The sequence below is a fragment of the Lontra canadensis genome, unplaced genomic scaffold, assembly GCF_010015895.1.
Source record: "Lontra canadensis isolate GAN:19392208 unplaced genomic scaffold, GSC_riverotter_1.0 scaffold124, whole genome shotgun sequence".
Lineage (NCBI taxonomy): Eukaryota > Metazoa > Chordata > Mammalia > Carnivora > Mustelidae > Lontra > Lontra canadensis.
Window position 1 is genome coordinate 3,277,285 of NW_022631118.1, and position 27,977 is coordinate 3,305,261.

General features: G+C 37.0%; 1 protein-coding gene across 6 annotated transcripts in view; it reads left to right on the forward strand.

Annotated features, from left to right (window-relative positions):
- PPARG (peroxisome proliferator activated receptor gamma) overlaps positions 1-27,977 on the forward strand; it is a 143,095-nt gene that overhangs the window by 72,875 nt on the left and 42,243 nt on the right. For 5 of the 6 annotated variants that reach the window (XM_032841690.1, XM_032841687.1, XM_032841688.1 and 2 more), the window contains 2 exons: positions 25,897-26,124; positions 27,516-27,685. In XM_032841690.1, the coding sequence (XP_032697581.1) occupies positions 25,905-26,124; positions 27,516-27,685 (390 nt within the window). In that variant the 5' untranslated portion in view covers positions 25,897-25,904. Of the gene's footprint in view, positions 1-3,849; positions 4,107-25,896; positions 26,125-27,515; positions 27,686-27,977 lie in introns of those variants that run through there. The other variant, XM_032841685.1, reaches the window with a different exon arrangement.

Sequence of the window (27,977 nt, forward strand, 5' to 3'; positions counted from 1 at the left end):
GAAGCCATCCCATGGACACTTCTTCGTAGAAGTACCCTGCAGATTCAAAGTACTGCTATGCAGTTGGTATGCAAAACATCTGGACATGTCTACAGCTCCAACATCTTATATTATAGTCCTATTTACCAGCATCCTCTTTTACACATCTTATAATATCCTCTCAATTTTGATATTATGAAGAATAGGACACTGGGGAATCTTAAGGCCTTGAAGATAGAAATATTCACATGCATGTCAAAACCCTCATAAATTTTCTGGTGATCATATACTGTCCAATGATAGGAATGACTTTATTTAAGCAAATATACTTATTCTGGCATCAGTGCATGCTAATTGACTTTCAAAGTTAAGTGAGGTAAAAGATCACTCTTTTAGGTATATTCGGATAATTTGAATAAATATAGTTAAATATGAACTTATTGAGGATAGGAACTTGGATTATTAATGAATTTATCTCCTATACTTAGAATAATATCTGGCACTCAGAAGGTGTTTGATAAATATTTGAGGAATACATGGATGGATCACTGTGAAATAAGTCTCTTCAGTATCTCAAGGAAAAGCACATTCCTAATTAGATACAAATGGGATTGGCTCCGTTTATTTTTGTCCATTTTAATATACGCGTGAACAAGTTATTTCTCAAGTGACCTGGTGCTACAGTGTGATGCAAAATATTAAAATATTGTTAGTGGGGTGCCTGGGTGGCTCAGTCAGTGGAGCATTGGACTCTTGGTTTCAGCTCAGGTCATGATTTCAGGGTCCTGGGATTAAGCACTGTGTGACTCTGCGCTCAACAGGGAGTCTGCTTGAGATTCTCCCCTTCTCCCTTTGCCCCCCCCCACTCACATATACTCTCTCTCTCAAATAAATAAATAAATCTTAAAAAATTAATAAATATTGTTACTAACATAAAAATGATGATTAATAGGGGCACCTGGGTGGCTCAGTGGGTCTTAATCCTCTGCCTTAGGCTCAGGTAATGATCCCAGGGTCCTGGGATTGAGCCCCTCATCGGGCTCTCTGCTCAGCAGAGAGCCTACTTCCCCCTCCCCCTCTGCCTGCCTCTCTGCCTACTTGTGATCTTTCTTTCTCTCTGCCAAATAAATAAAATCTTTTTTAAAAAATGATGATTAAAAGTCCACATTGTATAAGCATTTTGTTAGTAACTTGGGGTGTTCTCTGTATTGCTTGATAATCTGTCAAGAGTTTAAATGACATCTACTGAGCCTGCAGTCCCCACGTTGATAAAAATTGTTGATAAAATTGTAGTTTTTGCTTATTGACTAGCTTTGAAATCCACAAGATAAGAATACATCCATCTTGTTCAGTAAGCCAGCCCCTAACTCAAGGCCTGCCAGTGTATTATGATTTTTTGCCAATAAACATCTGTTGAACAAATAAAGGAGTGAAATACAGTGAATAGGACAGGTTGTTGCTCTCAAATAATACAGTGTAAGGGGAATAGATGCCATTAGATTCAGATGTTAAGGAATAATTAGCTGTTATAAATAATTCTATATTTGAATATCTAAAGCACAGTGTAAGTGAGAACAGTTAGGGGCTTGGAAGGAATAGCTACAACGGTAGACGGACAAGTTGAATGGTATCTGAGGGGAGAAAAAAAGAGAATAGAAGTAATAGTAGGTGAAGAATCCAGAAATTAGTCCCGTTGATGATAGTTGGAAAGAATGGACCTGTGTATTGTCCAAAATAGCAGAAGAGACCACTAACCAACTGGAAGACCAGCTTAATTCCGCTGGCCTCAGAAACTGAAAGTGATCTCCCCAGATAGAATTATGTGGCATGAATGACCTACATCATCATTGAAGAAATGTAAGAATAAGAGAGAAAAAGGAATTGAGAAGCTCCCCACACCAACACCATATCCATGGGTATTGAAAAATTAATGACACAGTTATTGACTGAAATTCTGTGAAAGAGTTAACATATTATCCCCATAACACCCTATACTCTGTCCCTTTGGTGACTGATTTATTAAAAGACGTAATTTAGACGCTTGTGAGAGTGGAAGTTGGGGAAGACCGGTAGTTGGCTGGCCTGGGAATTAGACACCTAAAAAACCTAGATTCTAGTTCCACATCTGTCACTACCTACCTGTTTAACCTGGAGAATGTACTTGTCATTTGGGGGCCTTGTTTTCTCAGCTTCTTAACAGAGTGTTAGACTTTTTTTATAAAGAGCTTCACTCTTAGAATGGTATCCTTCTGCCTGTTTTGTCCTTCTTATACTCTGGCATAATTTTAACATTTTAATAAACTTGTTCATTTTTTTTTAAGTTGGGGAAGACATTGGAATCTGAGACCTAGAATGAAGAGAGGATAGGGAATTGAGGGAGAAACTGCCATTTCATAAGAAGAAAGCTGAAATTTGCCTTCCAGATGCAAGCACATCTTGGGACATTATCTGTAAGCAGAATGGGCTTAAATTTTTGTTCTGTTTTATTAACAAGAAGAAAACTGTCCTTGACTTCTAGAATTGATTTTGTTCCATCCTTATATTTAACCAAAAATCTTAGACTAATCATACTTTTAACTATTATCATCGTGTCTGTAATAGGAGGAAATTTCCCAGCATTGAGAGGGAAGGAGAAACTCCTTTATTGATAGTTCAAGTTGAGTATAGACAAACTAATCCTACACACCTGTAATTACCTCTGTTATTTGGATTGCCAAGAAGTTTGCTTTAACTCAAACTACCTTAGTAAACGCTTTTTGGTTTTTAAGCAATACAAACGCCCAACTCTCCACTTTATTCTGTGCTGTGTAGGCCCAAGTATGCATTTTCCCCACCAAATTGTTGCTCCATGATTAACAGGGAAACTTTTGCTAGTCCCCTTGCAGAATGACCAGTTACTCAATGTAGATGGAACAGATAGATACTTACGCCACTTGGGGGAACATTAGGATAAGTCTAAGGGAATTATTGCCATCTGATCCATCGCCCTATGTGGGGGCATCTTGATTAAATCCACAAGTCGCTGCAATTCTATCAGGCCACTTATGGGACAAGTGGAGACCTGCTTCCACACTGAAGTTTGGCACTGCTTGTGTTTCTCCTTGCCAAAAAGGGCAAAGGCCTTGAGCAAGAAGCCAGCTTTTTCCTGATTACAAAACTGACCACAGTTCCTTGCCAACCTATCAGTGTGAGCCTATTTTTTTTTTCCTGCTAATGCATTATTCTTCTCAGAGAGAACTCCACTTTTGCTGTTATGACATGGCATTTATCATTGAAACATCACCTATGCTCAGAACTTGGTGCAGTGTTACTGCCTCTGCTAATGATGGCTAAACTTCATTATCGAGTTTTTAAAAAAGCAAACCCTGATAGATCAAATCTAAACTATATCTCTCAACTATTTAATCTTCTAGAATTTGTCAGTGTCACTTTGCCTTTGTCAAGGGCTGGAACCAGTGCCTCAGAAAATAACATTTCAGTGGCATGCTGATGCCAGATTTTAAAATGAAAGTAGATGTTTGAATTAAATAGTTTCCTTCAGGTAATATGATTAGAGATTCAACCAGGGATGGGCAGCTAGAAAAAAACTTTGTCCTAGTAAGTTTATCTGGTATTTCATAACCCAGAGATGTAAAGTTTCCCATTTAGGGAGCAGTCGAACACTGAACAATCTCTTTGCTCTGATAGCTCTAAATACTGTACAACTCACGCCCCTCACAAGACACAGAACATGTGGGTCACTGGCGAGACGGTGTGGCAATGTTTTCCTTGTAATGTACCAAGTCTTGCCAAAGCAGTGAGCAACATTATGACACCACATTTGTCACAGCTGGCTCTCTAACAGGACAGTGCCAGCCAATTCAGGCCTGGTCCTTTGTGGATTAATTCCCACCTCTCCGAAATATTTGGAAACTGATGTCTTAACTCATTGGTTGTGCTCACAAGTTCTACTACTGCAAGTCCTTTTCTTTTAATGGATTGGTCTTTTGCAAGAAATAGACAAAATATCAGTGTGAATTATAGCAAAGCCCTCTTCCATGCTATTATGGGTGAAACTCTGGGAGATTCTCTTATTGACCCAGAAAGCGATTCCTTTGCTGATACACTGTCTGCAAGCACTTCACAAGGTAAAGTCAATTCCAGATATGGCTGTTGGGTTACTTTGGGTATTTATGGAATGATGAAATTGCTCTTGTAGATTGTTTTCCAGGTTATATTCTAATATGAGATGTGTGAGGTCCAGTCTTGTAATGCCTAGTTTGCTGTTTTAGTGTTCAGTTGTAAGCATCAGAACTTTGAAGAAGAAACCTAAACTAATCCATGTATGTCTCTGTGTATGGCTCCTAGTTCCTGAATAGTAGTCATTAAAGGTATATTTATATTTGTTAAAATCCTATTCATTTTTATTTCCTTGGTTTATATGTGCTTCCCAAATATACTTGAGGATTTTTTTAGAATACCCGAGGGGGGTCCCTTTTTCCCATTTTGTAGTCTTATATGGTATGTCTCTCAGGCAGTTTTTATCCCACCTATCGCATTTTTATTCCTCTTAAAACTCTCTCAGCATGCTTAGTTCTATTTTGAAATCTAGATATTTGTACATTTTATCTCTCCCAAAGAATTGTATGCTTCCAGAGTGTAGGACCAACTTATATTCTTCTCTGTATTTCTAGCATGGTGCCTAATGCATTGTAGAATAGATTGTGGGGCCTTGGAGATTGTCTATTCCAAGCATTTCATTTTACACATAAAGAAAGCAATGTCCCTAAATGCCTATTGCATACCAAGTAACTGATTAGCTATTGCTTGTACTCAGATATATAAGATTCAAGCAGATACCTCATTTTTCAAAATTCCTTTCTTGGCCGTTGCAAAATGTAGGTTCTTCATTTCTACAGCTCCTTCTACTGGAGTTTCTTAGCACAGCTTCTTCTGTTTTGTACTGTTTCATATTTATTTCTCTATTTCTACGTATTTTTTTCTCATAGATACTGCATAAAAATAGAACCTGTTAACTAGTGTGATTGGTGTTTTAGAATACAAGTGCTAAAGAGTTATAGTTAAGACACTTTGTTGTTAAAATGAATGGCTTTACATTTTAATGTTTTAATTTTTCTGGAAGTCTGAAGTTTGAACATATTAGTCACAGTTTTTTTTTTTTGTTAAAACATCAAGCTGTTTAAAAAATAAGAAAAAATATTTCCTGAAATACTGTTTCATTCTATTATGGCGATTTGATTCAATATATTTATCTGTCATCTGTGCCTCTTAAATAGGAGTTTTGTTTCATTATATTATATAAAATCTGCTTTCTATTTTTTTAAAAGCCATAAAAATTACTGCTGTCTTTCTCCAGTTACTAACTTAGCTTGCATCAGGGCAGAATGTCCTAGCTATAGTGTGAAATAGTTCTTGAGTCAAAAGTTGGTAGTTAAGTCTGTTTGCAAGGAATATGTCCAGAATTTAGTACAACAAATATTTTAGGTTAACTGAGGAAAAATTCTGTGTATGGTAAGAGATAGTTTTGTGATTCAAGTTAGTTTTCATTCTATACTAATCTCTATATGTTTATGATTTGAATTTGCCAGAGTTTGTCTTGAGTCTCAAATCCCCTCCAAGACTAATACAGTACTTTACTTCTTAATTAACATGGTACAGAAATATTCGCAGTTTAAAAATTATATATTGTACAAATAATTTAACTTTTGTTTATATGGTATCTGATTACTTCTTATTCCTAAGTGGTGTTCTGCTGAAAATATTATTCCTAAAGGCCAAAGACCTATGGTTGTTAACTTCAGTTGCATTGTGTAGATGACCACTATTTACTCTACCCTTGCCAAAACAAACAAACAAACAAACTTGAAATTGAGGCCATCAGAGATGAAACATGGTAGAGTTTAGGATTTGGCTTTAATATGGTAATTAACTTTGGTGCTCTTTCCTGCTCACTGTAGGCAAGGTGGTCTTGGGGGTTGTTGCAGGTAGCTTGGTGCAACTTTGAAGAAAAAGTGTCTTGATGAATGTGAATGATCCAGATATCCAAGCTATATTGGTCATATCATGAGATTAAAAAATGTATGTAGCCACTCTACCCAAATAGGAATTCTGTGCTTTTTCCTGGGCTCCATTATCACTGTTGAGCCCCCCTTTATCTTATTTCCCCGTTTTCATCATGAGCTCCTCAAGTAACCCCAAGTAACCCTATGCTGGCTCTGAAACCATCTCTCCTAGTAAAAATTGGCAAGATTGAAGGGAAGCTTCCACAAACTCAAGCTGAATATGCCTCCTACTTTTCATGCCAGACTTAGTCCTGTGTGAATTCTATAATTTTAAAGTGTTGCACCAGAGCATTGAAAGATGATGACACGCTTGTCCTTTGGAGCTGATTGAGCAATGGAAATATGCCTTGGAGGCATGATAAATGCTGCAATAGACAATCCTTTGAAACAAGCGCCTCTCCTGAGATAGGAGTGAGTGATTGATTGCCCGCCATTTTTATGGGGGGGTACTTAAACTGTGCCTCTGCAAGACTCCAGGCAACTGTATATTTGGAAGCATTAAATAATCGACCAAAGTTTTCACCTTTCTAGAGGTTTAAAGGGACCCAGGTAGTATCAGAGAATGCAACTACAAGTCTTGTCCTAGCCATGTATGTTCCGTGTGAATTTGAGTAAGCCATTTATCCTCTCTTCCCTCCGTTTCCACATATAACAACAGAAATACAGAGTTATTACAAGGATTAAATGACACAATATTTGCAAAAGCCCATCTGAAGTCCTATATAGAGTTTATTGTTTTGGTCTTCTAGTATTAATCACTTATGGATGGAACAGAAAACATACAATATCTTAATTTAGAAGCATTTTAGGGAATATGTGGGGGAAAACTGCAGAATTCTTTGTGTATCAAAATAACGGCAGTTTGGGGCGCCTGGGTGGCTCAGTGGGTTAAAGCCTCTGCCTTCAGCTCAGATCATGATCCCAGGGTCCTGGGATCGAGCCCCACATTGGGCTCTCTGCTCCGCAGGGAGCCTGCTTCCCCCTCTCTCTCTGCCTGCCTCTCTGCCTACTTGTGATCTCTGTCTGTCAAATAAATAAAATCTTTAAAAAAAAAAATAATGGCAGTTTTTTAGTGAGATGAGGCTTCTCCCATGACCTCACCTGAATATTTTGATAAGGAAATAATCATACTTAGAGAGTGTCTTTCTGTCAGATTTTTTTTTTTTTTTAAATGGGGCAATTACCTCCCACTTTTGTTAATGTTTGTTTCAGAAAAGATTGGATTTCCAAAAACTGAAATCATTCTTGGGCCATAAATGAAAACAGTGATTAAACGTTTTCTTCTCCGAGACACTGAAAAACTATCTTAGATTATAATATTCTTTATGATGAAGATTTAGGTAATTGACATAGCTGTAAATTTCATAATCTCACATTAATAATGATTCAGGGCCTTTTTCTAGAATGTTACTATCGTCCATATTAATTTTTTTTAGTGTGGCTTTATTTTATCATTTATTTCTCTGATTTAGCTGTTCATATCTCTTTTCTGATCACCAGGACATAGTAGATTTGGTAGATTTCAAGACTCTCAGAATCTCCTTACTGTGTTTCCAAAAACTGTCATTTCTCTTGTACTTTCCCCCAAATTATGAGTTAGAGGAAACACCAGAAAAAAATGTCCTGTATATTAGAGTCTTGCAAGAAAACAGCATTTAAAAATTTTTTAAATTTATTTTCCCCTGGCATCCCTAAGGAGTACAACTTGTTTTGAAAGTTACCTGACAGCAGTTATCCATTTAAACTCTTCATTGCTGTATAAAAGAGGTTGTCAAATGGAAAACAATTTTTATAGCTGATAGTTTGTCATAGGTTACTATCTTTGTCAACATTCTCACCTGTAACTTGAATAAGGTAACCCATAGGAAATTCTAAAATCATCATAGCTCCTTATAAAGCATATATTCTTTGCATCAGTGGAAATCTGAGCCAAGTAAATGTCTTCATTGTATTAGAGCAACAGAACTGACATGGGTTCTGTTATTTTAGCTTCCTTTGGACAGCCTTAAATTAGGCATAAGAAAGTTGTCCCAGCAAATGCCTCATGTCCATCTACTAGTGTTGAATATTTGCAAAAATAAATGTGATATGAATGAATGAATCAGACTCATTTAGATGGAACTAAGTTTCTGTAAACCTCTACTAGATTACCTTTTTTTGTAGATACAGTTTTGTACCTGTAACTAATTTAGAGACACAGTAATTACATTTACATCTGATAGCAACTGCTGGCCAACTCGAATAACCTCAGAATTAAGATCGTGTGGCTAGCTGAGCACACAGATCCTTTAGACCCATGTAATTTTTATCAGGTAAGAGATTTGCCAACACAAGATTGAAGTTCCTACAAGTGGTGAATGGTTTGCATTATAAAGTAAATTTAAAACAGTCAACTGTCAGTTACCATAAAGAATATCATCTCTTATGACCACACACTGGGATTCATGTACAGCCTTTTAGCTGACTTTCTAAATGAGAGACGTTCAGCCATCCAGTCTAATCTGCAAGATAAGTGGTCCTCAAAGCCTATCAGACTTCCAGTATGTATTGAGCACTTACTGTATATAACTAGTGCCCCATAGTGAATTTTGTGAAGTCTAAACACTTCCACCTAGCTTTGAAAGCTTTGTATAATCCATTTCCACTTTGTGTATTTTATTTCCCTCCACACCCCAGAGAAATGATCTGCCTTTTTCTACTTGGACTAATCACATTGTCCCAAGAATAAGCCAGACTCACCCTTGCCTCTAAGCCCACCACATCCTGGAATGCCTTTCCTAATTCTTCTACCTTTTCAAATCCCCCGTCCTTCAACATCGGGTTCAAGTAACCACCACGACACAAGACCTCCTGTTAATACGTTACTGTTAATTGTTCCTCTAAACTGAAAATATGTTTAGAATATATTACCTCTCCCCACTTCACTGTCAGTACTCTCATCCAAGCCACTGTCTCTTGCCTGGATTGCTATCCCACTCTTTGACTAGTTGTCCTGCCTCTGTCCTCACCTCCTAACTGCTTAGTGTCAGCCTTCATGCAGAGGGATCACGTTAAAATGTAAGTCAGCTCTGTCACTCAGCTCACAACCCTACTGCAGCAGCTCCTCGCTTCACTTAGTCACTTTCCCTCCTCCTGCTCCATGGTTTCATTTCTAAGTATTGACCATCTTCTAACATACTGTATAATTTACTCATCTGTTGTACTTATTGTCCACTTTTTCACACTAGCATATCAACCCCATAAAGGCAGGGATCTTTGTCTAGTTTGCTCATTCACGTATATCCCAAATGCCTGGGACATTGGTAAATGGCCAGTTGATTAATACTTGTTAAAATAAAATAATAAAATCCCCTCTTCTGCGTTGGTCTGTATCACACTGTTTAGCCCTTAATTAGAGACTGCCTGATAATATTTTCTGTTTTATATATTCCCTTAATCCAAGTTATATAGTTGTTGAGGACAAGACCCATGTTTTATTCTCTTCTTTATTCCACAAGTATCTAACATATAATAGGTACATAATAAGCTCTTATCGTCTTATTAATTCCAAGCTGACCTGCTGCTGTACCTCACCACCTCCTGAGGTCAGGCACTAGAATATGTTCGATAAGTAAAAACAAAAGTTTAGTGTACATGCTATTGTATTGTTCTAAAACCCATGCTGGTATAAAAACAAACCAACAACATGATCTATCTTAAAAACCAGATACAAATCTATTTTGAATTGCCTGTTATACAGTTATTTGCATCATATCCCTCCATTGGTTTGTATTATCATTATTTGAGTATTATTTGAATATTAATTTGAATATCACAGTTTTTGACTTATCCAAATGCCTGGCTTCTTTTGCAAATCTGCCTTTTTTTTTTTTAAGATTTTATTTATTTATTCAACATAGAGAGACATCACAAGTAGGGGGAGAGGCAGGCAGAGAAAGAGGGGAAAAAGGCTCCCTGCTGAGCAGAGAGCCAAATGCGGGGCTTGATCCCAGGACCCTGAGATCATGACCTGAGCTGAAGGCGGAGGCTTAACTCACTGAGTCACTCAGGCACCCCTCTGCCTACCTTTTGATACTTCCAGTATTCATTTGAAATTTTAGGGGACTTATTTGCTAGCAGTGCTAAGGAAAGCAACTTACTTGATTAACCAATACCGAATCTATGAAGAAGCCCTTAGCACAGGACCTGATATGTAACAGGTGTCCAGCAAATGTTAGTTTTGTCTTGTCTTCCGTGAAATGGAAGTTATGACTTTGGGATAATACAGATTTTCAGTGTCCATGCTATCAAAGTTTTCTGTTACTATAGTTAATTAAGTCACACTTAGTTCTTACTTGCTTACAATCTTTTCCTTAGCATTTTTTTCCCAGAATATTTAGATATTATCTGATAGATACATATTATTAATCACAGTTCCAGAAGAAAGAAACCTAGGTTCAATTTCTTGTTTTGGCAAAGAACCAGTGACAAAACTCAGAGACAGAATAGCAGTTCTAATATTCTTCGTCGGTGCTAGACATGTGAGCACCATGGCTCACTTTACTTCATTGAATTAAGTCACCTCTTTTGGAAAAAGTAAAACATTCATTAGTTGGCATTATCAATTGAATATTTTAAATGTGAGATGGTAGGATATTACTTTACTGTTGTCTTCCACTTCACCTAAAATCCTGCCATTAGTTTTAAAAATTTAGACCTATTATGTAGACTGTCTGGGCAAGTTTGCTTAATTGGCAAAATATGATGCTGAAAAGAACTAAATGTGTCAGTCTGATATAAGAATAGCCAGATATACATAGAAATCTCTGCCATTTACAAAGAAATCTCTTTACTACTGATATAACCACATCTCTAGCCAATTACAAGATACAAACAAATGACCCAAACAGATGACCCAATTGGCCAAGAAATCGATCCAGTTTGCAAGTAATGTCCTTTTTTTTAACCCCAAATTTAATCATTTTGATACCATATTAATTTCAGTCTCAGGAAACTCAGGTAATATAAGGGTCATGTTGGATAGTAGAGACAAATATCTTTTACTTGGAATACGTTTATCAACAATAATCCAAATCCTAATTATCCCACATGATCCTCACAATTCAAAACCCATTTCTACCATGTAGTTATCCTTGATTATTTCAGCACATGTTGGTCTTTTTCTCCTCTACATTTCTAGAGCACTTATTGTTTCTCTCACTAGTTTGGTCTGTATTCTGCCTGCTATTATTAAACATCTTTCACCTTGGTAAGCTTCTCAAGGTCAAGAACTATGTTATAATGTATTTCTTGTGAGGCCTGAAAAATACCTTGCACATAGTATTAGGTAATTGGTTATCTTGATTTGAGATTGTTTGGGTTTTATATTACTGATCAAGCTTGTACTGAGATTAAGATATTGAGAAAGTAAAATACCAAAGAAAAGTAAAACAAGGAAAGGCTTTGGGAAGAGAAATACTGTAGTAAAATATGATGATAACTCTTCTAAAACAAAAAGTTGATGAAATAGATTGTTGATACAAACAAATTAAATATTCATCATGAAATTGGTAGTTTGCACTAAGCCACAGACTTCATTTCATTTAAATGGAATGTTTCAAAAGACAACTGATCCAAACATGTTAACTTCACAAACATAGGACTCCTGTTGTAGGTATTAGTATTTGGGAAAAGATTTTAAAAGAAATATAGGGTTCTTGTAAAGCAGAAGACGCCGTACATATAAGTCAAGCATACCTAAAGCAAAAATGTAACTTTTAATACTCCTTAGGATAAAAAGTTGCACCCTTTGAATTTTTTCCTTCCCTGTTGATGCTGACTTGACCATCTTAATCGAAGATGTATTTAGCCTTTATTATACAATGAAGGCAGTTAGAAATATAGGTAGTTTATTGAGACTGATTTTAATACCACTTGGTAACTTCTGAATAGAAAAATTCTTAAATAAATACATTAGAAATTCTGTAACAAATCTTTTTAACAGAAATAAAAGAGTTTTTGTTAGTTTATATGTTTGGTTTGCATGTTTCCTTCTATCAACTCCCACTCTGACCCATCCCTCCTGTTGAAGTTTTTTATTGAAACATAAAATACCTAGGGAGAATTATGTAAATCATTTTCACAAATGAGTGAAATGTGTAATTCACATTCAGATAAGGAAACAGAACAATACCAGCCCTCTGGAATCCCGCTGACTCTTCTAATTTCTAACCCATGGTTTAGTTTGCCCATTTTGGAATTTTATATGAATAGAACTTAACATTGTTTACTCTTTTGTATATGAATTGTTTTGCTCAGCATTTGTTTGTTAATCACATTATTGAGTATAATTGTACTTCGTTCTTATTACTTTATTTCATTTTGTGAATATATCACAATATATCTGTCTTACTGTTGATGGGCATTCAGGTATTTTTCATTACTGCCAATAGTACAACTAGGAACATTCTCGTATAAGTCTTTCAGCGAACAAGGGTACACATTTCTGTTAGACATATACATGGTCCATAGGGTGTGGTCAGCTTTAAGAGACCCTACCAGATGGTTTTGATCATGGCTGTACCATTTATACCCAGCAGTGTTGGAGTGTTCCACTTGGTCCACATCTTTACATATTTTCTTTTTCTTTTTCATTTTAGCCATGCTTATGGGTTTATGGTGGTATCACATTGTAATTTTGTTTTTCTTTCTCTAATAACTAAAAAGTTAAGCACTTTAAAAAAAAAAAAACATTTATTACCTTTTTGGCTCTTCTTTATTGTGAAGTGCCTGTTCAAGTGTTTTGCCCATTTTTTTACTGGGTACTTTAGATATGAGTTTAAAGCATACTTTGTTAAATAAATAAAAATAAAGCATACTTTGTCAAAAGTATATATTGCAGATATCTTCTCCCACATTGTGTATTGCTTTTTCATTTACTTACTAATCAGTTTTAATCTTAAATATTGTCCAGGTTATCTAATCAGTGCTTTTTATTAAGTGTTTATGAAGAAATCTTGGCCTACTCCAAGGTTGATGAAGTGTTCTTTTTTTTTTTTTTTTAAGATTTATTTATTTGTCAGAGAGAGAGAGAAAAAGAGAGAGCACACAAGCAGGTAGAGTGGCAGGCAGAGGCAGAGAGAGAAACGGGCTCCCTGCTGAGCAAGGAGCCCGATGTGGGACTCAATCCTAGGACCCTGGGATCATGACCTGAGCCGAAGGCAGCAGCTTAACTGACTGATCCACTCAGGCGTCCCTGATGAAGTGTTACCTTAATTTTTATTTTAAAAACTCTTCTGTTTCATATTTCACATTTAGATCTTCAGTACACATGGAACTGATTTTTGTGTATGTTTTAACGTAGAGGTTGATTCACTTTTTTCCATGTGGATATGTAATTGACCTACTTCATTTATTGACAAAGTGATCCTTTCCCCACTATACTATGGGGACATTTTGGTCATAAACCAGGTGACCATATTCTTGTGGGGTTGATTCTGGACTTGCTCTCCTGTTGCATTGGTCTGTTTTTCTTCTTGCGCTAATTGACTTATTAATTACTGTAGTTTTATAATTGGGTTTAATATCTGGTAGTAAAAATCTTCCAGTACTGTTCTTCTCTTCAAGATTGTCTTGGTTATTCTTGGCTCTTTGAATTTCCATATAAATTTTAGACTCATCATGTCTCTTTACACACAAAAATGCTGGTATTTTGATTGGAATTTTCCTGAATCTATAGATAAATATGGAGAGAATTGACAGTTTTAAATATTGAGTATTCCAGTTCATGAGCACACTGTATCCCTTCATCTATTTAAATACTTTTTAAAAAATAATATTTTTGAATTTTCAGTATAGCAGTCTTACACATATTTTGCTAGGTTTTTTCCCTCTAGGTATTTATTTGATGTTTTTGACACTATGGTAAAAATCATTTTAATATGTTATTTTCTGTTTGTTGCTGGCTTATAAAAATATAGTTCATTTTTTGAATATTGATTGATCTTATATCCAGCAACTTTGCTAAATTCTTTTGTTAATTGTAATGGGTTTTATTTCTCTCTCTCTCTCTCTCTATATATACACACACACACACACACACACACACACACACACATTCATGTCATCTGTGAGTAATGTTAGTTTTATTTTTTCTTTTCTAATCATTTATTTCTTCTGTATTTCACTGGATAGGATTTCCAGTACACTTTTGACTAGAAACAGTGATAGCTAGTATGCTTATCTCATTCCTGATCTCAAAGGAAAGCTTTAAATATTTCGCCATCAAGTATGATGGCTCCTTTAGGTTTTTGTTTGTTTGTTTTTTATGGATATGCTTTATCAGATTATTGAAGTTCCCTTTTCTTCCTAGTTAAGAGATTTTTTTTTTAATAATAAATGTTTTGAATTGTGTCAAATGTCTTTATACAGGATATTTTGATAATGCTATAATAGCTCAGGAAGAGTATTTAAACATGAAAAATGTTTACTATGAATATTTTAAATACTGCATTGTAATATTTTTGAGATATGAGATAGCTAGTGAAAATATGCAAATCAACCCATAACCACTGGCAATCTGGCTACAGCTGTTTTGACACTTTTGTTCTCATATTTGTTTAGCTTAAGACCATTGTCTTCTCATTAAGAGTGTTTGGCACAGTAAATTAAAAACAAGAGTACATAGGACCATAGTGTGTCACATCATTTTGCCAGAACTAAACAATTCTAAGACAATCGCTTTCCACTCTGTGATAGTTTCAAGCTATTCAAGGTGCTTCAGTAATAAAGCATTACTTAAAACCACTACCACTCCTATGTTTTCCTGGTTGCAAGGATGTCAAGCCCTTGACAATGTTTGAGAGGTGGACAAAGCAAAGAGAAACAGTACTCTCCCATCTCTTTGGTGGTCCCTCCTTCTGAATAGTTACAAAGTCCTGGACCATACCCTTTATTTTTTTCCTTCCCACTCAGTCTTCTGTCTCCCATTTTCATTAGCCTCTCACTGCAAAGCCAAAACCAAAATGTGCAGAAAGAGCTAGCTGGAGAGGACACCCCAGTTTCTTTTTTCTGACTTCCACACCATTCTTCGCTTGCTGCCAGTATATGCTCAGTAAAGTAGGAATTTCAATCAAACCAGAGTAACTAGCTGTTCCACAGACTTAGGTTTAGTGTTGATTCAATTACTAGTACGTCTCCCTTTAGAAACACATGACGGTGGGGCGCCTGGGTGGCTCAGTGGGTTAAAGCCTCTGCCTTCGGCTCAGGGCATGATCTCAGCGTCCTGGGATCGAGCCCCGCATCCGGATCTCTGCTCAGCAGGGATCCTGCTTCCTTCTCTCTCTCTCTCTGCCTGCTTCTCTGCCTACTTGTGATCTCTGTCAAATAAATAAATAAAATCTTAAAAAAAAAAAAAAAGAAAAGAAACACATGACGGTAGTTTTAGCAAAAAAACCAAGCTTGAGCTGGTTTGACCATGGTGAAACTGCTTCTCAGGAAACAGCAGAAATGATGACTGTGGATGAAGGCATGATCTGTAATCTTTCCTGTCTCCTGATACTAGACTGGATTAAGCAAGCTATCTAAACAAGATGTGACCCATATAAGAGAAAATGAACTTTTGAAAAACATAAGTGTACATGGCCTTCTCCAAAACCAGATCATAGGCCCTTTGTTGATCTGAATTTGAGAATTTGTTATGAGATCTTCTGACTCATTATAAGGAGAAGTGTATATACAGTTACATATTGGAATGCTTCAGCCTCTGCCAGAGTTATCAGTGGGAGTATCAGTGGGGAACCAAACCACAGAAGCATTGGATTTGAGTTTTAATATAGTCTAAGTAGACGGCAGAATGAAAATGTATTTTTTTCACATTGAAGAAACAAATGACACAGCAAAGAATCCTTTTCTAATCCTTTTCTTAATTCATGGTGTCCAAAATAAGAGGTTCTCTATTTTGAGAAATCACACAAGATTCAAATCCCAGTACCTATTGCCTATGTGACATCAGGCAAGGCACTTAACCTCTTTTTTTTTTTTTTAAGATTTTATTTATTTGAGAAAGAGAGTATGAGCAAAAGGGGAGAAAGGAGGTTAAACAGACTATGGGCTGAGTACAGAGCTCAAGGTGGGGCTTAATCCCAAGACCCTAAAATCAGGACCTGAGCTGAAACCAGGAGTCAGATGCTTAACCATACGAGCCACCCAGGCTCCCTGCACTTAACCCCTTTATGTCTAATGTTTTCAGTCCACTGGGGGTAATAACAATTGTATATAAACCATAGGGCCATTCATAGATGTGAATTTTATGTATGTATACATTTATAAATTACACATATATACATTAATTAATTATAAATTACATGTTTAATAATTTTAAGGTACAATGTCTGTCATGTAAGTATTTCAAAATTGTTATCTATTATTAAGTTATACTTCTACTAATGGGATCCAGAGTCTTTTTCCCACTTTTCTGACCAAAATCCATGATACCAGGAAAGGAAAAGAAAAGGATTGATAGAATTTTTTTAAATGTTTGAGCCAAAAGAACTGCCAACTGTTGATCAAGCATTAAAAATATTTTCTGATTTTCCTTTATTTTACTTGAAACTGCATTAAAATTTTCCCTACTTTTCCAGGGGTTTTTTTTTTTTGCATGGTAATTCCTTTTAAGAGGACTGAGAAACATGCAAGGAATATATTTATTCCCTTTGTTCAGTGAAATCATGGGAAGACATTATAATGAAAAGATATTTAGCTTAATTTTTACTTCTACGAAAGTAAGACTTGTACCTAGTTTTTAAAGTCAGGATAAAGCTTTTCATGAAGAACAGCAACCCTCAGTCCCCAGTTCCTATTTCTCAGAAATAGTCATTTTTAATTCTTTTAAACCTTTCTCTTGGAATTTACCTCTATGTCTTTAAAATAACATCTGGTATGCTGCTATTTCAAAAGCTGTATCCATTCCCCCATGGACTTCCTAGAGTGGGAGATAGAAGTTAGCTCTTCCCCACCACACCCCTTTTCCCAAAACACACACTTGTCCTTCCCGACATCTTCATGATGTATTTATAATTTGCAATGTTTATGTCCTATCAGCTCTGAAAGTCCTGCTCCAGTTGCACTAGGCAGTATAATACAGTTCTGTTTCCCATCCTGAAGAGCTGTTCTTTTTTCTGGAGTTATTTTTTTTTTTAACTGACAAATTGTTCATTTTTATTTAGAAAGGATTATCACTAGTTCTTTCTCCAACTCTCTGACCATAATAAAAACTGTCTCTAAGCGGTCATATATATCAGGCACTTTGATTTCTTGGGTAATCTCCTACGGCCTTCTTCACCTTCCTGTTCCATTCTCTCCAGGCTGCGCGGGATCTGTCGTCCTCGGTCTTCCTTTTGCCCTCCTCTTTTCCAGTTCTTTGTTTCCGGATCCCATGTTTTTCTTTTGTTCTGGTGTGGAACTCTCAGAAACAGTACCTGTGGGGTGACTTTTTTTTTTTGTTTTTTGAGGTTCTCTATTTCTGAAAATGTATTTCTGCTTGTACAGTTGGGTGAAGGTTTGTTTGGCTGAGTCTGAAATGCCAAGTTGGAAATAACACCTTTTTCTTTGAATTTTGAAGACCTTGCTGTATTGATTTTCTGGCTTCCAGGTTTGCCGTTGAGCCATTCACAGTCATTCTGTTTCTGATCCTTTATGTGGACTTTCCTTTTTTTTTTTTTTTCCTCCCTGTGTCTGGAGGCTTTTCAGCTCGTCTCTATAAAAACAGCGTTAGTCTTTATAGTGGTTCTTTTCTACACGGTTTAAGAAATCCTTTACCTCTTGGGTCTTGTTTTAAGAATCACTCTAAAATTAAAGAAAACCTGAGGGACAGCTTAATAACACTTTTCAAGTACAAGTGGTAATGGGCAAATGTGCAGAAGATGGTAGCTATGTATGTTTAGAAAAATGGGAGAGAAGTTATAAACTCCAGTATAGGATAGACCATCACTTCCCCAACCATTCCGTCAAATGTGAAACTCTGCAAATGTTGCACACTGTGCCTTCCCTCTCCTTTGTACATTCTCATGAATTATTAGCATATGAGCCTTAAGAAGTTCTGCATAAACCTCTTTAACCTTGCTTGACCTAGCATTTCCGAAATTTATTTGCTCACCAGATTTTTTTCTTTCTAATTATTTTAAAAGGAACATCATTAACATATGTATAACTCAGTTGGAGACAAGCCAGATAAGACCTAGACTTTCCTGGCTACAGAAGAGCCATTAAACATTGGAATGAGTAACCAGGAGAAGCTGTGGACTCCTTTTCCAGAGGTCTTTAAAACAGGACATCTGTTGAAGGCGTAGTCCTGTTTGAACAATAGGACTTTGCTGGTGTTTCTTCCTCTTCCTGTCCCCTAGTGGTAGCACTGGAGGCTGTTAGCCCACCTTTTACATGATTCTAACAGTCTGGTTAAGTATAAGAATTACTGCTGCTGCCAATGATTGTATTTATTGAGAATTTACTAAGTGTCTGGACCTGTTAGGTGTTTTGGATATATTATCTAATTTAATCTTCACAACACCTTTGTGAGGTAGGCAATATTATTTTACAGTTGGGCTAGTCAGGTATAAAAAGATCGCAGAACTGGCAAGCGGCAGGTCAGCATTCAGACCCAGGGTATCTGACATGGTAACTGGCTCATGTACCTTCACTGTGAATGTTCAGAACACCAACCCACAAAAACTAAGCAAATAAAATACGTATGCCTGTATTTCTTACATAAAAACTGGGACTGATCTGTGCTCATTTTACTAGACTATTCCCCAAACCTTTTGATGAACTCAGATTTTATTAATTTTTTTAGAAACAAATTCTGTTATGGGGAATCATATACTAATTTAGCATCCAGTAAATGAGTACTTGCATGAGCTTTCTTTCCTTCATAAATTTGATGTCATTTCTATATATTAAGACCCCCCAAAAATCTGGACCTATGAAAATTGGCATAGGTTAAAAGTCCCATTTTCACCATATTTACCTACAGTAATGTCTTCATGATGGGGTGTAGAGAATGCTAGCATAGGAGACAGGAAACCTGGATTCTCATTTGGTAAGCCCCTGACTATGTGTTCAGGGGCAGATCATTTCTCTCATTTCCTTCATCTGTCAAATGAGGGACTTAGAGTATCTCAAAAAGACCTTTGCCACTCTACTATTTCAGGATGATTTTTGTCTCTGTATATCAGCTGTCCTCATGGGAGAGGACTTCAGTTAGAAAATACCCAGGTCAATTTACACTGCAAAATGATTTGATGAATCAGTAGGAGGGGCTGGTCAAATAAGCTTGAACCGTATTGATGAGTACTGTGATGTTAAACTGAAACAAATTAGAAGAGATTGAAAAAAATCAGTGATTAAGTGTCTCTTTAAGGCCACGTCCAACGAAGCTACTAAGTTTTAGAGAATCCATGAAAGGCTTTTTTCTGGCACCTCCTCCTGTTGCCCAGCTTAACATCCTTCTAATGAAGCTTTTATGTGATAATTACCCAGTCTTCATAGTATATGCCCAACTCCTGGACCTGGCACATCCTCTTGTTCACTGAAGGCTTGTTGAAATTAATTGTTCTTGAGGATAGAAGTGGAAGATCAGGAAGAGATTTGTCTTTCCTAACCAGCTTAGAAAGTTAAGTGTGCTGGCTATGCAGTTTTCAACCACCTCGGTTCACAACCCAGCTCTAGTCCTTAGTAGCTGTGTGTTCTTAGGCAAGTTACCTACTTCCATGTTTGTGCCTCAGTTTCCTCTTCTCTAAGAATACTTATGAATACACCGACCTCATAGTATTGTTGTGAGGTTTAAATGAAATGGTCCAAGTGTTGTTTTTGGCACAATACTTAGTAAAGATTTAGGGTTCTATTAATATTAGTTAATGTAACTAGATAATAATGTAGTGAGGAAATGCAGCATTTCCTCAGAAATTCTAGTAGAAGTTTCCTTTTCTTAAGGGGCGGCATTTATATTGGACCCATATATCAGACCCCAAAGGTAAACAATGTAGTTCTGGGACATTACATTACATTACCATCTTTTCTGGCCCACTTCCATATTCCCAAATAATGATGCATTTCCAGTTAGAGAGGTTACTTTATTTTGGCATAGTACTGCTTATATTTTTATTTGAAATACATTATACTTTGGAGTATTATTCAGAGTCTGCTCATTGAAAATAATACAGTGTAAAGCCAGATTTGAAGGTCTAAGATAAATGGCACAAATTCACCTCCTTGTTCAGTGTCTGCCCAAAGACTTTTGCTTGGAACCTTAAGGTTGTGAAATTGATGGATAAATCCTGATGCAACTCACTCCTGTCACCCAGCTGGAAAGTTAAAACATTGTTACTTATCCCTCAGAAGGACTGTTGTTCGTGCAAATATTTTGTTCACTTGTTCTTTCATGGGTAATTACATGGAGTAAAAAAAACACCTACTCGACTTACAGCTTGGCAGAAACAGTAGCTTATGTTTTCTAGAGACAAAATTAGAAACAGGCTCCCTGGACCCATCTCTAAGTCAAAATAAAATAAATGTTTAGGGAGCCACTGTGCCTCCCGGTAACTATGGTCCATGGAGTAATATTGTTTAGGTCAAGATGTCCCAGAATAAAAAGGACAGGGAGAAGGGAAAAGAAAATGTGTATTTGAGTAATATGTTTTCTTAGAGATGAATAGGCAAGTTGTTTTTCTTTCTCACATTGTCTTTTCTATGTAGGGAGAAAATTCATAGGACCCTAATCTTGCTTCTCAAATTATCAAGAGAAAAACTGAATATACTTTGTTGAAGGGAGAAGTTACGGTTTAAATTGTGTTTTATTTGTAATACTGACGATCATCATCTTTTCTAAGGGAAGATAAGTCTTAGCAAAACTAAGCTATTAAGGGGTGCCTGGTTGACTCAGTGGGTTAAAGCCTCTGCCTTCGGCTCAGATCAGGGTTCCAGGGTCCTGGAATCAAGCCCCGCATCAGGTTCCCAGCTCAGCAGGGAGCCTGCTTCCCTTCCTCCCTCTCTGCCTGCCTCTTTGCCTACTTGTGATCTCTGTCAAATAAACAAATAAAATCTTTAAAAAAAAAAAAAAAAACTAAACTAAACTATTGAGAAAGTATCTTCATTTTTTCCCTTTTATTTTTATAAATGTTTTTCTGCATGTTTCCTTTCTTATTTAATTTTTTTAAAAGACTTATTTATTTATTTTAGAAAGTGAGCATGGGTGGGGAAGGGCAGAGAGAGAGGGAAGGAGAAGAGAGAGATTCTTGAGCAGACTCCACGCCCAGCACAGATCTCAACTCTGGAGTCTGTCCCATGACCCCGAGATCATGACCTGAGCTGAGACCAAGAGTCAGACACTTAACCAGCTGAGCCACCAGGCACCCCTGTTTTAATTTTTATTTACTTTTAAAGTAATCTCTACACCCAATGTGGGTCTAGAACCCACAATCCTGAAATCAAGAGTCACACACTCCACCAACTGAGCCAGCCAGGCGCCCCTATTTTTTTTTTTTATTTTCACATAAAAATGAATGATCATTCAGTTGGTAAACATTTAATAAATGACCAGCTGTGCATGAAGACTAAAGGAAAAACAGAATACTAAGTCACCATCCATTTAGAGCTTGAAATCTGATAACAGAGATATTTATCCAAATAATTCTATCAGAGTTAAAAGAGAGGTACAAAGAGCTGTGGGGATATCCCGCCAAGAATGGGGAGAATATTTTTAAGTTGGAGACTTCACAGAAGGTTTCCTGGAGAAAGTAGCATTTGGAAACAGTGGGATTTCCCACTGTGGGAAAGACAGAGGGATTGTGACATATAGCGATGCGGGAGGTAGGAAGAGGGAGGAGATAGAGCAGCCTTGGCATGAATAAAGATAAGCAGACTAGAAAATGCAGAGCATGTTTAACCTGGGCAAATAGTATGATATGCCTAACCACAGGGCATGCTAAGAATGAGATTGGGGTCTGCGATCACTAGTGGAAAATAAGACTGAGAAAGTAAGTTAGGACTGTGTCAGGGAGGGCCCTGAAAGCCAAGGTAAGACATTTCATGTGTGTGTGTGTGTGTGTGTGTGTGTGTGTGTGTATGTAATATATAAAGGTCAAGGTTTCTCCTGCTTTTCTTTATTTTTAAAGATTTAATTTATTTATTTGACAGAGATCACAAGGAGGCAGAGAGGCAGGCAGAGAGAGAGGGGGAAGCAGACTCCCTGCTGAGTAGAGAGCCTGATGCGGGGCTTGATCCCAGGACCCTGAGATCATGACCTGAGCGGAAGGCAGAGGATCAATCCACTGAGCCACCCAGGCGCCCCTCCTGCTTTTCAACGAATATGCCCTTAATAGAAGAGGACAGCATTCTGGGGCCCGGGGGCGGGGGTTGGGATGGGGAAGAGGGAGGGATGAATAGGTAGAGCACAGGGGATGTTTAGGGCAGTGAAGTTTTTCTGCATGATTTTGTAATGGTGGATACATGACATTATGCATTTGTCAATACCATAGAATGTACAACACAGAGAATGAACTGGAATGCAAATTATGGATAATAATTATGTATCAATATTGGTTCACAATTTTGTAACAAGCATAACAGGCTAACGCAAGTGTTAATAATAGGAGAAATGCAAGTTAATAATAGGGGAAATTGTGTGTGTTTCAGGGGTCAGGGAAAGGAAGGAGAGGAAAAGAATAAATGGGAACTCTGTACTTCTGCTCAACTTTTATGTAAACCTAAAACTGCTTTTAGAAATAAAGTCTAGGGGGCGCCTGGGTAGCTCAGTTGGTTAAGGATTGACTCCTGATCTCAGCTCCCATCTTGATCTCACTGTTGTGAATTCAAGTTCCATGCTGGGCTCCATGCTGGGTGTGGAGCCTACTTTTAAAAAGTAAAATAAAAATGAGGTATAGGGATACCTAGCTGTCTCAGTCAGTAGAGCTGGAAAGAACTCTTGATCTCAGAGTTATAAGTTTGAGCCCCACACTGGGTGTACAGATTACTTTAAAAACATAAAATCTTTAAAAACAAATAAATGAAAATAAAATTTTTTTAAATAGCATTCTTTTAGCTATGAAATGTACCACAGGTACCAATTTTTTAGGGAGTTCCATATTAAATCTTTAAAATCACATGATTTTTTATTCTGTTCATTTACACACAGATGGCTATTTTAACACTAAAATTTTCTTCCAAAACTTTGCAGTCAAGTAAATGACCCCTCGGGGTGATTTCTGTAGAAGCATGGGCTTTGGTTGACAGGGAGTCATTGAAGTCGTATATTAAAAGTGAAACAAAACAAAATTAAAACAGCAAAATGATGAGCAACCAGTTTTTCTTGCAACACAGATATTTTTTTGCATCCTCATTTTCATTTCCCAGTATTCATTCGGTGGCTTGTCCACTACCTTTAACTCAGGCAAGCTTTATTTTGCTTACAGATGAACTTTGCAACAGGCATAATGAGAAATAGTTGATAAGCCCAGTTTTGTGGAAATTGCAGTCAAGACAAAAGAGATTATTTTGATATGCTGGTAATTTATACCGAGCAGAGTAGATAAAGAAATGTAAAATAAGCATGCTGAGGAGGTGGGCAGAGTAAGTGAAGGGACCTGGGTGAGTTAGGTTTAGAAGAATTGTGAAGTGAAGGGCATAGTTTGATGGGTTCCCCATCATTAAAGGCACAGATGTTTTTCTGGGTGTCATTGAGACCCAGCATGATCTTTAAGCTATCACCAGTACACATTCCTCCTCTTGTGTGTTGTGTTTATACTGTGACTCAGATAACTTAAGTTTGTTTGGGTACTTATTCGTGTAGATATTCAGACATGTGAACCCAAACGGTGCCTTAATGAGTCCCCTCGGAACCCCTGAAGCACATTCATAGGACAGTCTCCTTATTTGTGTTTTCACTTTGTTTTCCTTATGAAGACCACAACTGGAATTTTTAACCTCATGCCTTTGAGAATAAATTCCTTAGCTCTCTGCTTGCTGGGAAAAAACAAGAGGCCCACTGACAGATACCCCTAGGAGAGTAGCCCTTTCTCCATAAAACAGTTTCATCAGCGAGAATAAAGAGAATATATACACAATGAATAGGGTCCTGGGTCAATCTTGAGTTTGAATTCTCTGTTTACCAGCTATTGGACACTGGGCAAGTCACTTAACCTCTCTGGTCCTGGCTTATCTATAAAGTGGAGATAAGATCTTGGGTTATATGGAATAAGAGAATGTGTCTTGTGTTGGGGGGTACTTCAGTAAATACTAATTTGCTTCCCCTCTTCCTGCCTGTTCTGCTAAACTTTCAGAGCTGCCTCATCATCTCATTCGGTATTTCATACGCGCACCTACTGTGAGCCAAGCCCGTTGCTAGGTGATAGCGAAATAACTAGGAATAAGATAAATCAGCCTATGATTTCAGGAGCTTCTAGAGTTTTATGAGTGTTTCATTTCTTTGTCTCCAATATTAGCAGTCCTGAACTCACACAGCCCTTTGCTCATGTTTTTGATCTAAGAGTTACCACTTAAAATACTCAGTGACTGCTCTTTTCATACCACTTTGAAGAATGAACTGGTTTCAGGAGAACCAAGGACCCGTGAGGCACCATGTGTGTTCACATGTCTGAATGTCTACATCACTAAGTACCCATGTAGGTTCCTAGGGCACAAAGGTTTAATGTCCACAGCCTCTGGTGGCTCACACATCCACATTAAATAGTTAGAACTAAAATTCCTCAGGGTTCTATTTCACTGACTGTGACCACAAATCATATACTGAAAAACACACATGGCATGTGTCATCCTAAGCAGGCAATGCATGAAACAAGTTATTTTGTGGCCTTGGAATCCATGTGTTTTTACCTTTGTCTTTTTTTTTTTTTTTCATTTTATTTTATTTTATTTCTTTTCAGTGCTCCAAAATTCATTGTTTATGCACTACACCCAGTGCTCCATGCTCTATGTGCCCTCCATAATACCCATCACCAGGCTCACCCAACCCCCTAACACCCTCCCCTTGTCTTTCATACGTTTTCTTGTTTCCATTTTTGTTTCATTGTGGTCTTGGTGTGAGGGTGGTTTAATTAATGCTGTGTGGATTGTCATTTTGACTTTCTCTCATTCATGATCAGATATGTTTCCACTATCTCTAACCTTTCTGTTCTCAAGATGGAGAACACATTCTCCTTTTTAAGGAAAACTGTATGCAGAGAAAAGGTATATATTGGAGCAAGTTTTCATAGAGGGATTGTCTCTTCTTTAAAAAGATTCATTTTTGTGTTACTTTAAGAATAAAATTATCCTTATAATGCAGTTAAAGAATACATTTTTACCTAAACTTAATATGCCAAATTTTCTGTCCCATAAAACCATTATAAATACAAATAGGGGAGCAAAATTTTTATCCTAAAGAGAAAAATATTTAGCATCTCTAATTCCAAGGAAGCAAAATTGTCCCAGAACTTTATGCTCTTTAAAAATTATTACCTAACTAAAGAAATTAGTTAATTGGTTAATTGATTAATTTTAAAAACCGTTAACAGACCTGATATAATGATCTTCTTTAGGAGATCATGAAAGCAGGGCTATTTGCGGGACATTCCCTTGGGTACACTGACCACATTGATAACTATTACAAGGTTCTCTGCCATGCTATCCAGGTAAGGGGTGGCTTCCTTCCTTTAGTAAAACAGCCTGGGCAGCACTCAGGAGGTGGTTGTGTTTTTCTCTCTCATTGTGATAATCCAGATGAGAGCACAGCACCAAAGACCCTTTCAGTTCCCTCCTTGTGTATTGTTAGAAGATCGTTCTGCTTTCCAGAATGAACTCCACAGCTTTTCTTTTTTTTCCATTTCAGAAATTACCATGGTTGACACCGAGATGCCATTTTGGCCCACCAACTTTGGAATCAGCTCTGTGGATCTCTCTGTTATGGATGACCACTCCCATTCTTTTGACATCAAACCTTTCACCACTGTGGATTTCTCCAGCATTTCCACTCCACACTACGAAGACATTCCATTTGCAAGAGCAGACCCAACGATTGCTGATTATAAGTATGACCTGAAGCTCCAAGAGTACCAAAGTACGATAGTTATTTTCACTTGTCACACTGCTAAGACTAAAATCGGACTAACCTCTCGATAGCACTGGAATAATGCTCCAGAGACTAAAACTCTATAAAAAAGATACTTACCATTCATTTACTCATCCATTTACCTATGAAACATTGTGTATTTATGATATACCAAAAAGGATGTTAGTGTGTAAATACCCCAAATCATTCTTTCTTTTTTCTCCCTCATTTTCTTTCCTCTTCCTTTTCCTATTTCTTCTTTCTTTCCTTCTTAGGAGCATTTCCCAGCATGGCTGCATTGCCAGGTTTATCGTGTGTGTGTGTGTGTGTGTGTGTGTGTGTATAAACTCTTATTCTTTTGGTCACTTTTAAGTTAATAAGTAATAATTTGTACCTTACATAACTTCTCATCACCAAATTGCAAATTTGTGGTTCATTTTCCCTAATTCTGCTATTTGAGCAGCTTATACTGAAACCTATTTTTCTGCACAAATTTAAATTTTACCATTGTAGTCTATTGATAAATCTTCCTGCCATTAAGTAAATTCACATCAAAACATCAGAGTCAAGATAAACCAAAACGGTACTTTTCAAGATAAAATAAATTTCTATGATGCTATTTCCTTGATTCTTATCTTTGTGTGCTGATATGCTGGTTTTCCAAAGCCACCACCATGTAATTGGCAACCATTACTTGACAATAAGTAAGAACTTCCTGTATTTCTAGTTTTTTTTTTGAGATAAATAATATACTTGGTTATATTTGTGTGGTTTTCAGTTAGAGCCTAATATGGAAATTTAATAGGCCTGATCCTAACCAGCAGAAGGGGAGTACTTACTCTCCATGGGTTCTCTCACTCTCTCTCTCAAAGATTATTTTACAAACCACCTTTTCTGACTCAACACTGCTGAAAACCTGGTCTCTTGTTTCTCATGTACCTTCAAGCTGGGCATGACATTACCTTTTCATAGTGGTGTTCCTTCTGTGTTTCTTTTCCAAGAGTGGTTTAAGAATACTTCTAAAATGCGGTATTTAAATACAAATATATAAGTTAATATTGTGATGAATGCCAAATACAGCACGTTGTGTAGCAAAATAACCTAAATTGTCTCAGATACTGTGGGGTGTCATTCTGAGCTTTGGTTCTGAAGGGTCACAGACCACAGACTTAATTCCCTTCCCCCTTTCATTTTTACAGGTGAGGCTCAGAGGTGTTGTGACTTGCCTATAGTTACAAAGCCTACTTTCTCCTGTGTTGTTGTTGTTTTTCATGTTCCATAATGCTTCTACACTTACATAATAAATCTATGGCAGTAAGGTGTACTATGGCGACTTGCCATAGAGCTTTTTCAGCAGTTTTTCATGTGATAATTATCTCCTCACATTTCTCTGCACACAGGTGCAATCAAAGTGGAGCCTGCATCCCCACCTTATTATTCTGAAAAGACTCAGCTGTACAATAAGCCTCATGAAGAGCCTTCCAATTCCCTCATGGCAATTGAATGCCGAGTCTGTGGAGATAAAGCTTCTGGGTTCCACTATGGAGTTCATGCTTGTGAAGGATGCAAGGTAAAAAAAAGAAGAAGAAGAAAAACCGAGAGAGAGATTTTTTTCAAAAAGTCTGCTGAAAATTTACCTGTTCTTTCATTTCTTGTTGTGAACACACAGCAAGGAATTGAGATAAAACTTTTTTGTTTTGTTTTAGTAAAATCCATTCAAATGATTTCTTTGAAAACCTAAGAAAATTGGTAAAAAGAGAGTTGTTTTGCTTCACTTCCCTTTCTCCAGATTGGTCCTTGAGCCACTGATCTAGTTCATTGCTTGCATCTTGCAGGTAAAAAAGAAAGAAAGAAAAAAAAAA